At 33.6% G+C, this 12692-nt stretch overlaps 1 protein-coding gene across 2 annotated transcripts in view; it reads right to left on the reverse strand.

Annotated features, from left to right (window-relative positions):
- The window catches only part of SLC39A10 (solute carrier family 39 member 10), a 113598-nt gene that overhangs the window by 26226 nt on the left and 74680 nt on the right, over positions 1-12692 (reverse strand). For both annotated transcript variants that reach the window (XM_019939241.3, XM_019939240.3), the window contains one exon: positions 11934-12141. In XM_019939241.3, the coding sequence (XP_019794800.1) occupies positions 11934-12141 (208 nt within the window). The remainder of the gene's footprint in view (positions 1-11933; positions 12142-12692) is intronic.

Genomic DNA, 12692 nt, shown 5'->3' on the forward strand with positions numbered 1-12692 from the left:
GAACTGAAAATGACTTAAGGCTGTGGTTCACTTACACTACCTAGACTTAAATAAAATTTTACCGATGTCTAAAGGTACAGCCTTAAACTGTTCATTTAGAGACTATAATTATAAAACTCTCCCGTGAGCATTAAAGGAAGCCAAGTATCTAATGCAGCATAATCTATGGAAATCTTTCCAATAACAAAGTTTAAGAAACTTATCAGCCCAAAATATAAATATACTCAGATAAGACACAAAAAAAGCTTATTACTGGTAGCCTCACTGTATTTCATTTCTTATTTTTACAAAGGATAATTCAGTCCTATTTCCCTTGGTATCATCTTTCTTCCATACCCAGCTCCAAACTCCCTTTCCTCCAATTCAGCTTTCTGTACAATTTACTACTTTTTTAAATTTCACTATATATTTTTAACCAGATCAGAACACAGGAGAAATGTTTTCACAATATGACTTGTGAGAAACAGGTGGAATAATTCTGTGCACATTTCTTTATCTAGTCTATTCATAAGCAGATAAGATTATCAGAAATAAATGCCAGTAGTTCAGGGGGTGAGGCATCTTCACTTAAAATGAAAAATTACTTCCTATTAATGGCCTAAAATAAAATGGAAATGTTTTAAGTTTAAAGTTTGTTTATTTTAATATTTATCTATAGGAAATTTCACTGAAGAGTTATAATTTTGAAAATCTTTAATCTAAAATGATTTTTTTTCTAATCAAATCTGAAAGGACTATAAATCTGCTGAAAGATTTTATGTCAAGTCTTGTGATAAGTGAATAATGGAAAAATGCATTTCTTCATCAAGATAACTTAAAATTTTCAAAGACAAAGAGAAGTAAGGATAGGTAAAAAAATAAAACTTTAATTGACCTGCTAAATGCTAAACTTTATCAATAAAACTGTTTATTCATTGGACATTTTAGTCACAGTATCCAATAACATTAACACTACAGCTAATTCTTGTTAGCTAAATTAGCTCAGAAAGAAACAGTAGGTCATCTACTACTAATGGAAGCTCTGTGGTTTATACTATATGTAACAGATAATTACTATGATAGAAACATTGGGAATCTAAAGGGCCAGAAACACTGAAATACAGCCAGAGATTGAATACAGTGCCTTCAATCCTTTTTAAGGATTTGGGGGCAATAAAGGAACAGGAACTCAACTCCCAAAGGACCAAGGTCAGAGAAAGATTCATTATAAAGCCAACAACTTGGTTAGTGGACCCAAAGAATAAGAAGGAGATTCCCCGAACTATGGATGCGACTACAGGCACAGGGAACTGAGGTAAAAAACCCTGTTGCATAAAGAAAAATATAAGGTCAAATAAGGTTTAAAGATTGACTTAATAATGATGACCAGGTTACTTTGTGTGCACCCCATATACAGACTGGAACAATAAAATCAGTGAGTGGGAGAGCCTGAGGGAATAAGTTGGAAAAAAGTGGCCATAGGTATACATGAAGGCAGAGAACCAATAAAGCTACTGGCCAACTAAACCAAAAAAGGTTTGTCAAAACTACTGCAGCTCTCTAGCTCCAATCACACTAGTGGGGAAAAAAATTAAAAAGGGAGCGACAAAAGGTACTGACAATAACTAAATGGGAAACACCAAGGCTAATAATGAAAACATCAACCTGAAAATAAAATGTCTCATATATTAATATACAACTCTCCCTTCCCAAATATATTTTTCCTTAGTTTGGCAATAATCCAATCTAGAAGCAATATATCTCAAAAAAAGCCAATCCAAAAGCAACCTCAATCAAGAACTTAAAGAAAAACAGCACAAAGATACTGAAAACCCAGCAATTCATATTCCAAGATACTCTGAAGTAGAAAAAAATAACTGTATATACACACTAATGTAAATATGTATGGATGAGGATTGACAAAACTACAGACAAGACCCCAAATACACTAGACAAAATAAACAAATTTAATTAACTCTTCATAATTATTAGAATTTTTTATTAATCAGAATTCACCAAAAAGGCACTGGAATATTCACCAAAATTACCCAATAAAAGTATTTATTTTATTTCTATGTCCCAATGTCCAAGAAAATTCATATAACCAGATTAAGCTGCTAAATTAAAATCTGTATTAGCCAAAATCTAGTTGGGTAAATCTTGTTAACTTGATTTATTCTTTTTCCTAGGGTTACATTATATTCTATACTGGGGAATATATATGCATTCACTTCCGGATTTTCCTATTAAGACATTTGCAATAAATATAAAATTTCTAAATCTTAGTATAAGGGAACACTATTAATTTGATGCAGTAGACATGTGAGATGATTAACAAATTATACAATACAATTTAGCAAAGTAATAAAATATTAGCATTACAAACATATTTTTAAATTTGTGCTTATTAGATTATGAAATTTAAGACCCTATTATACCAACATATATTCTTATAAGCATATTTACCAAGTTTAATCATTAAAGAGTTGAGAGAAAATGTGATTCTGTTCCCTAATCATACAAATTATATCTAAAAATGAACATTATTCTAAGCAAGTATTTCCTTTATAAAATTCTCATCATATAAACTTCTGGCTCAGGGTATCTTGAACGTGAAGAAAAGTCCAAGAGTCTATGAAGCCATAAACATTTTGCAGTGTTCTACAATGATTTACAATCTCAAATGGCTTCTGGTCAATTAGTCAAAACTCAAGTTACCAAATGACAAATCAACCAAAATGGAATTCAGTGAAAATCAATTTGCCAATATGCTGACAGGTGAGCTAAATACAGTATAACTGAAGAACAAGCACTGGCAGATTGAACAAATTAAATCAGCCAAGTGCTTACACATGTAGCTGAGGGAAGGTCTGTGTGAAAGGGTATATGAGTTCATATGTGTACAAATGGGTATATGTCACATATTACACTCTCCCAGGTACAATTTCTCATGAATCAGTGCTGGTAATTGTATCTCCTTATTATCCTCCTGAGAAAGCAAATCTGTAAACTAAAAGAAATGTCTGAAAGAGAGAAGCCCACTTTATGATTAGAAAATCACTAGTACTTGTGATTATCTGACATCTGAAACTCACGAGAATACAAGAAAACATCACAATCCCACAAAGCCAAAAGTCTTACATGAATCAACCCAAGGTCACAGTACTGGCCAACTTCAAGAGCACCATTCTCATTGTATTTTTGGGTGAATGTCATTTACTTAGAATACAATGTGAATTATGCCATGTGGAGTTGTTCAATGAAGTGATATTACATTGAGCCTGGACAGCTGCCCCTCCAAATGAGTTAATATATATATATATATACATACACACACACTCACACTTTAAAAAAATACTTAATAGAAATGTTTTTTCTTTATTGGTTATACAATAAAATGATTGTTAAGAAACTGGTTATTTCAAAAACATATAATAGATTTACAAAAAGCAAACAAAAAAAAAGAGAACATAAGTATAATATAGAAGAAAATAATCACGTCACAAAAAGAAAAACAAAAAGACAATGAAAGGGACAAAAAAGAAATATAAGATCAACAGGAAAACAAGGCTTAAAATGGCAATAAATACATATCTATCAATAATTACCTTAAATATCAATGGATTAAATGCTCCAATCAAAAAACACAGAGTGGCAGAATGGATAAAAAAAACAAGAGCCTACAATATGCTGCCTACAAGAGACCCATTTTAGTGCAAAGGACACACACAGATTGAAAGTGAGGGAATAGCAAAAGATATTTCATGCAAATGGAAATGACAAGAAAGCGGGGGTTGCAATACTTGTATCAGACAAAATAGACTTTAAAACAAAGATCATAAAGAAAGATAAAGGAGGACACTATATAATGATAATACAAGAAGATCAATACAAGAAAAGGATTTTACACTCGTCAACATATATGCACCTAATATAGGAGCACCCACATAAATAAAACAAATACTAACAGACATAAAAGGAGAAACTGACAGGAATACAACAATAGTAGGATACTTTAAAACCCCACTCACATCAATAAACAGATCTTCCAGACAGAGAATCAATAGAGCAACAGAAATACTAAATGATACGATAGAGCAGTTAGACTTGATATTTTCAGGACATTACATCCAAAAAAACCCAGAATACACATTCTTTTCAAGAGCACATGGCACATTCTCTAGGACTGACCACATACTAGGGCACAAAACAAGCCTCAACAAATTTAAGAGTACAGAAATTATCCCAAGCATCTTTTCTGACCACAATGGCATGAAACCAGAAATTAACCACAGAAAAAGAAATGAGAAAAAAACGATTACATGGAGACTAAACAACATGCTACTAAAAAACCAATGGGTTAATGATGAAATCAAAGAGAAAATTAAAAAATATCCTGAGATAAATGACAATGAAAACATCACCATACAAAATCTACGGAATGCAGCAAAAGAGGGATATTAATAGCAATACAGGCCTTCCTCAAGAAAACTCTCAAATAAACAACCTATCCTACCATTTAAAAGAATTAGAAAAAGAAGAACAAACAAAACCTAAAGTCAGCAGAAGGAAAGAAATAATAAACATCAGAAAGAAAATAAATAAAATAGAGATTAAAAAAACAAGAGAAAAAGTCAATAAAACCAAGGGCTGGCTCTTTGAAAGGATAAACAAGATGGACAAACCACTGGCCAAGCTCACCAAGAAGAAAAGAAAGACAACTCAAACAAAATAAGAAATGAAAAAGGAAACATAACAACTGATACTGCAGAAATACAAAAAAACTGTAAGGGAACACTATGAACAATTACATGACAACAAATTTGACAACCCAGAAGAAACGGACAAGTTTCTAGAAAAATACAGCCCACCAAAATTGAATCAAGAAGAAACAGATAATTTGAACAGACTGATCACTAGAACTGAAATAGAATCTGCAATTTAAAAACTCCCACAAAAGTCCAGGACCAGACGGCTTCACAGGCGAATTTTACCAAACATACAAAGAAGAACTTATACCGATCTTTCTCAAACTCTTCCAAAAAGTTGAAGAGAAAAGAACACTCCCAACGATATTCTATGAAAAGAGTTTTCTCATTCTTCCAACTAGAGGAAATATATATAATATGCTTGCTACCTTCGAAAGATTTTTCAAATTGATTTTAGAAAATAAATTCTAGAACTAAAAAGGATCCTATAACCTCCAGTAACATTTTTTATACATAAAATATAGAGAGCACAACTGAGACTATTATAATATATTGAGTTTAATTACTCCTCTGTGAATATGCTGCCTTGATTGACAAAGTTGGAAATTATAAAAAATATTTTCAGGGTTTCCCTGGTGGTGCAGTGGTTGGGAGTCCGCCTGCCGATGCAGGGGACACGGGTTCGTGCCCCGGTCCGGGAAGATCCCACATGCCGTGGAGCGGCTGGGCCCGTGAGCCATGGCCGCTGAGCCTGTGCATCCGGAGCCTGTGCTCCACAACGGGAGAGGCCACAACAGTGACCAGCCCGTGTACCACAAAAAAAAAAAAAAATTTTCAAAGAGGCCAATTATTCTGCCCCTTTATGAAGAATTTTTTAAATTCCTTGCTTACTTGTAGCTATTTGAACTGGCAACATACTAGCTATTGTCATATTGTATAGCTAGAAAGAACTTTAATAATCTACAGTAGCATTTCTCAAATTGCTCATCTAATTCTATGAGATAGGTGGCATTCCAAGGGGAGTGAGGAGAGAATTTTAATAATCAAAAAGACTTGGTAATTCTGGATTAAACAAGTTCCCTCAGAGCCTCTAACAGTTTAATGAGCAATGTGAATTTCTGCAAGGGGGAAATAATATGCAGTATTTTTCTAACTTACTTGATCATGGAACCTATTAATATAGCACAATGAGCCAGTATCCTGAAGAACACAATTTAGCAGACTCCAATGTGTCCAATGTCCTTTTACTTTAGAGATTTGTATTTGTATATTTAGGCAAAGAGATGTTAAATGCTAAACATTACCACTTCACACCTACTAGGATGGCTTTGAAAAAAAGAAAAACACATGTTGGCAAAGGTGTGGAGAAACTGGAACGTCTTACGTTGCTAGTGGGAACATAAAATAGTGCAGCCACTGTAGCAAAGATTTGGTAGTTCCTCAAAAAGCTAAACAGAATCACCATATGACCCAGAAATTCCACTCCTAAGTCTATACCCCAAAGAACTGAAAGCAGAAACTCAGATACTTGTATGCCTTGTTCATTACACCATTATTCACAATAGCCAAGCGTCCATCAATGAATGAATGGTTTAACGAAATGTGGTATATACATGCAATGGACTAGTATTCAGCCACAAAAAGGAATGAAGTTTTGATACATGCTACAACATACGTGAACCTTAAAAACATTATGCTGAGTATTTCAAAATAAAGAAGAGACAGAAAAGACAAACATTGTATGATTCCACTTATATTAACTATCTAGAATAGTCAAATTCATAGAGACAAAAAGATTAGAGGTTACCAGGGGCTGGGGGTAGGGGGGAAATGAGCTATTGCTTAATGGTTACACAGTTTCTATCTGGGGTGGTGGGTAAAAAAAGTTTTACAAGTAGTGTGATGGTTGCACAACATTGTGAATGTAATAAATGCCACTAATTTGTACACTTCAATGGTTAAGACAGCAAACTTTATGTTATATCTATTTTACCATAATAAAAAATAGTTAAACAGCTAGCTAAAATGGCAAAGTCAAAACTAAACCCGGGCTTCTCTGGTGGCACAGTGGTTGAGAGTCCGCCTGCCGATGCAGGGGACACGGGTTCGTGCCCCAGTCTGGGAAGATCCCACATGCCGCGGAGTGGCTGGGCCCATGAGCCATGGCTGCTGAGCCTGCATGTCCGGAGCCTGTGCTCCACAACAGGAGAGGCCACAACAGTGAGAGGCCCGGGTACTGCAAAAAAAAAAAAAAAACCAAACCCAAAGTCCTTCCTGAATCCACTGTTTTCTCCAGTAACTCAAAGTATTTTCAGAGAATTCTTGGCCAAGTGATTTATTTACCACTTATGTATTTACCCCCAGGGAGATGGCTTCACATAAAAGAGGATTTACAAGAAAAATAAGTATAATTAAACATAAAAATAAGAAGAAATATCATTTCAGATAAATCAGAAATTTTCTAGATATTTTGTATAGATTACAACTATTCCATCACAACTGTTTCATTAGCAAAACAGCCCTATTATTCCATAAGTGTATGTTATTAGATACGTTTTCTTATACTGGCTTATTAATTTTTAACAGTAATTTTAGCTTTCTAGCACTAAAAATTTAAGGAGTAGTCATTCTCCTAACTTAAATTTTCTTCAAGGAAAATTACGATTTCTTTGAACTATGAGAAGTAAAGTTGTTTTGAATTTATTGTACCTGAAATACCTTCCCATGCTATTTAAGTATGTACTTATTTTTAGAATTAATAACATACACATTTAAAGCTCACATAAACTCTATCATAATTTCTTAGGTGTAGAAAAAAGGCAACTCAGGTAATAAAATTTTTCTGATTTTCGACCAAAGTATTGTGTTTTTTCGATCACAATTTGGTATAAAGCCATAAAAAAGCAAAATAACAACGATAAACAATGAACAATAAAAGGAATCTCATAAAACTTATACCAACCTAACACTATGCAAACTATTAAGTACAACTAGCAAATGTTTTCTTTATTTGTACCCAAGATACCATATGCAATAAAAAATGCTAAATGTCTGAAATAAGCTTCACTTATTCTGCAAATTAGGTCTCTTAAAACGTTAAAGGTCTTCAAGCTTAGTTATTCACCAACTCCCTTTCTCATTATCTAGAGAGAAAATGCATTCTTTTAAAAAGAAGCGCTCATCTGTGGAAACTTTCTAATTAACTTGGTTCAAAGCATGTGCAAGATGGCAGTTTTCTATACTGTTTCAGCATTTTAATTGGCAGAAAATGCTGAGCGGCTTATTCACAACTCCCCTTGATAATTAAGCTAGGGTCAACTCTATGACTAAATGAGCCAATCTTGTGAAACAAACGATTCCTACCATACACAGTATATATAGAATTTGGTTTACAGCAGTCTCTGAATAGTTAATGAGGTAGTAGCTGTGTCACTATGGGAGATTTATACAGAACAAGTTAACCTTGTTTAATGGTGCAGCAGTCACTGAAAATAATTACTAGCAGAGCATTCTCTCTAACAATTATTAACATCTATCAGGACATAATTAATTCAAGCTTCATTTCTGAGAATGTTAATAACCACCTGCAAACAACTAATCAATATTCACTATTAGTAAAGTATTCGTTTTCAAAGCAAGTACAATTTCCTCTAAGGCTTTTCATATTTAATAAATGTAATTTTCAACATTACTATAGTCAAGCATCTGTCAACAGCCTTGTGAAAATATATAGATTATGTCAATATTACAACATAGACAACTCTACGTCATAACCCACAGCTGATGAGAAAACAAAGAACTAGAGTTTTTTTAAGAAACCATAAAAACAAAAAAGGCTATTAGTTTTAACTCCAGATGCCACAATCTTGTCAGTCTCCATTTTTCCCCGCAAAGAACAAATGTATTTTATTTTTTATTAAGTTAAATAATCTTAGACCTAGCTTCCCCTTTTATTCCTGCCAGGGAGAATTTATAAGCACCTGAGAGAGACTGTGGCTCTCAAGGTGTTTACTCATCTACAAAGATCAATGAGCATGAAGCCACAAAGAGGACATATTTTGTCTAACCAAAGATCATTATTCAAGTCTAGCATGTGAAATCACTTTTCTCTGCCTTTCCAGATCTTAACAGACTGAACCCAGCTTGTCTAACTAGAAGACTATTCTCAGGTTGTTTTCTTTTTTTTTTTTATGACTAATCTACACTTATAGTAATACTTATTTATATCAATATTTACCTCTACCCGTTTCCTGTCTATATCTGCATTATCTGTCAAATCACTAACACTCTCCTTATCTCCCTGTCACTAACACCCTCCTTATCTCCCTGTCACTAACACCCTCCTTATCTCCCTGTCATTTACATTTTAGCAAAGCACACTTAAGAACCTTTTCAGCAGGAAGCAGTAGAGCACAGCATAGGAGAAGAGCATAGTGGTTACATTACAGGTTTTAGATGGAGAATACTCTAGTTCCTATCACAGCTCTGCTGCCTGGCAGCTATGTGACCTTGGGCATGTTACTTAACTTCTCAAAGCCTCCTTTCCTCAGCAAAGAGAAGTAAATAAAAGTGCCTATCTCATGGGTGTAACAAATTAAATTAAATAACTCTTGTAAAAGTGTTTAAAATAGCACACGGTAAGGTTCCAATAAATATAGGCTATTATGATTAATTTATCTATTCTGAAGTCATTTTCCTATTGCAAAGAAATTAACCAAGAATAGGCAGGAACCTAGGAGACTTAGTTATGTATTGAGCGCATTTCTTTTTATGTGTACTCTTTTAAGCTTTAAGGAATGTCTCTATCATATAAAACTCATACTAGAATGTGATATTCTTAAATGTGTCTACCTTATCGCTACACTATGAAAAAATTTTAAATGCTGCTCTTTCAATCTTTCATCTATTTTATCGGAATTCTGTTTTCAGCTCATATTCATACACATCAATTTAGTCACTTTTTAATTACTATGTAATACCACCACTATATCTTGGGCATTTCAACCAGAACTGTATTCATCATGATTTTGCAAATGATGAAGTTCCTGAAATACAACTCATTCTGAGTGAGAACACTGTATTATCAAAGTACACTAGGCTGGCTTACAAGTGTTCTTCCTAGGTTAGAACTGAAAGTTTATAGACTAATATTAAGCAATTTATTCATTTAATCAATATATGAGTGCTTACTTTTTGTCCAAAGTACCCTTTATCTTAAGCACTAGGGATGCTGAGATGAAAGACCCAATCACTTCCTTTAAGCAACTAAAGTCAAACAAAAACGTAACTAATCCAATTATGAACTCTGTACCATGATGGAAATATCCAGAGAGTATCAAGGTAGGGGACTTAATTAAGCCTAGGATGGTCACTAAGTTATCCCAGAGAGACTAATCCTTGAGCTGAATCTTTGAGGAATCATAGTAGTCAGCCAAGTAGAGAGGTTTACAATGTGAAAAGGCACAGAGGCATGAAGGTAAACCAGCATAATCTATTACCATGAGTTTGTTATGATTAGAGCTAAGAGGGAAGAAACGAATGGTGGAGGATAAAGATGGAAAGGTAGGTAGGCATGGATCATATTCTGGAAAGCATGATTGGGAGAAAAAAAAACAACACTCTGAACTTTGAACAACATAGCATAATGCAGTATTCTAAAATATATGAGGAAAAAAGTATAACTAGCACATCATATCAAATCCATGTTCTCATAGCTATTACTGCTTACAATACAAAAAATGTAGAAAAATATAGAGATCTAATGAAAAATATTAGTGTAACAATATGTGGCAAAAATCATAAAGGTGATACCAGAATTAGCTAAATTTGGAAAATAATAGCACAGTGATTGCCCAGAACATTTATCAGACAAACCTCAGACTTGGTGGGTTTTATCTAGGTCTGGGAATTGTGGGCAAGTTACTAAACTTTTCTGTACCTCAGCTTCCTTATCTGTAAAAACAAGAATCATACAATAGCTCCCTCACATAATAATTCAATAATTATTATTAAAATATACTCAAAAGAAAAAAAAAGCATGTAAAACACTTAGAACATGGATATCAAAATGGTTAAACTTCCCAGGACTGAATCTGACCACTATCACTCACTAGTTCTGAGACCCTGGGAAAGTTATTAGGGTAACATTCTCCACCTCATAAGACTGTTGTGAGGAGTAAATTAACTGAGTTTAGAACAATGCCTGCAATACATGTTTGTTAATAAATAAAAGGAAAACATATGTATTAAATAAATGCCAGCTATCACTAAAAAGAAAAATCCATGTCAGAGTATCTCCTTTGCATTTTAGAAAGATAAATCTAGCTTAAATGCTAAGCATGACCTACAAAGGGGACAAAAACACAGGCAGGGAAGGTTATGAAGGCATTTCAACAATTCAGGAAAGAACCAAGGAGGATCTGAACTAAAGTTATGACAGAGTGGATACAGTTGGAAGATATTTAAGACTCAACTGGACTTGACAACTGATTATACAAGGGGAAATAGGAAATGAAAATTAAAACCATAAGAGGGAAAAAAATCAAAGATTTTCAGATTTTATCAAAAGAATGAATTGGAATGGCATTTGGGATTCTATAAGAGGTACGAACTTCCTGTGGAGTAGAAGTTCCAGAAATATTAGATGGGAGGTATCTGTAAACATCAAGGTGGAGCAATCTAGCCAACTGGATATGATGAAAAAGAGCCTAGAGAGAAGTTTAAAAATAGTTTTGGTTTTACCCATTTGGTTTTACTCTCTAGAAGTGCCCATGATGAAGTTCATGTGCCAATCACTGGCATTTCTGAGACATTCCTAGAGTTTTATCACACTGGCTTCCCTTTTTACTTCCTCAGGAACTTAATAATCTTTTCATTAGAGCCCCTCACCCTGCTAAATGTTAAGTAATTATAACATCATATAACTTTAATTAGGGGTCCCCTTATTAACATTTGCCCATCAAGAAGAATCTATTTATGATAAACCTGTATTTCCTTTCTAATCTATTAGTTCTCTGTCCGTAGCAAAACATTCCTCTGTAGTGTCAGAAGACATTTGTAAACTGTATTGTGCCTCCTTGTCTCCCCCCAATCTTTTCTAAACACACATAACTAAACATGATTAAAACATACTGAAAGTCACCAAAAGGAAAGCAATCATTTGGAATTACTTCCTCATTCAATTACATTAAAAAAAAAATAAGTACAGAGACTTTTTTGAGGAGAAAGAACTTAAATCTTTCTTACCTGATGCCCCTATATTTGCCTTATCTTCAGGAACCAGATTTTTATCTTTATTTAAATCTTCAACTAAAAGTCTGTCGAAATGCTCAATACAAAGTCTGCTGTCGATTTGATATAACAAAGCAGGGCAAAGGTACGTAAATAGATCAGGTGAGATTGGAGAATTGGCCCGATGACCATAGTATTTTAACAACTGAGTGACGTTCAAACACTGCAAGGAAATTGATAAAACAAATTAAGTAAGAGTACTTTAAGAAGATTATGCAGAAAAATAAAATATTATATAGTAAAATATATTCTAAATATTATTTGAAAATAATCTGCAATATATAGATACCTATTACAAAGAATGATTTTTGACAGGAATTTATGATAGGAATACATTCAACTTGATTATCCAAAACTTTTAATAGATTTGAACCATTTTCCACTGCAACATATAAAAGATGATGACTTTCTGCCATCAATAAGAATGACTTAGAACTATATTCCCAAGATCCTTAAGGGGTGAGGAAAAAAATCACTTCCCTAGTCAAAGCGCAATCATCAATCGCTCAAGATTCTTATTTGTGAAACAGTGTTAAACAGTTAAGAGTTCTTTAACAACTTTATATTAAAATATACAAGGATATAGACATGTTCACTAAGGTACCCCAAAAGAATATCATATAGGGGAATTCTATCCCAATGCTAAAACTGGAGGATTAAAAAAAGGCAGCTTTATCCACTGGTACTTTAAGTACAAAATATAACAAAACAAAG

The sequence above is a fragment of the Tursiops truncatus genome, chromosome 7, assembly GCF_011762595.2.
Source record: "Tursiops truncatus isolate mTurTru1 chromosome 7, mTurTru1.mat.Y, whole genome shotgun sequence".
NCBI lineage: Eukaryota > Metazoa > Chordata > Mammalia > Artiodactyla > Delphinidae > Tursiops > Tursiops truncatus.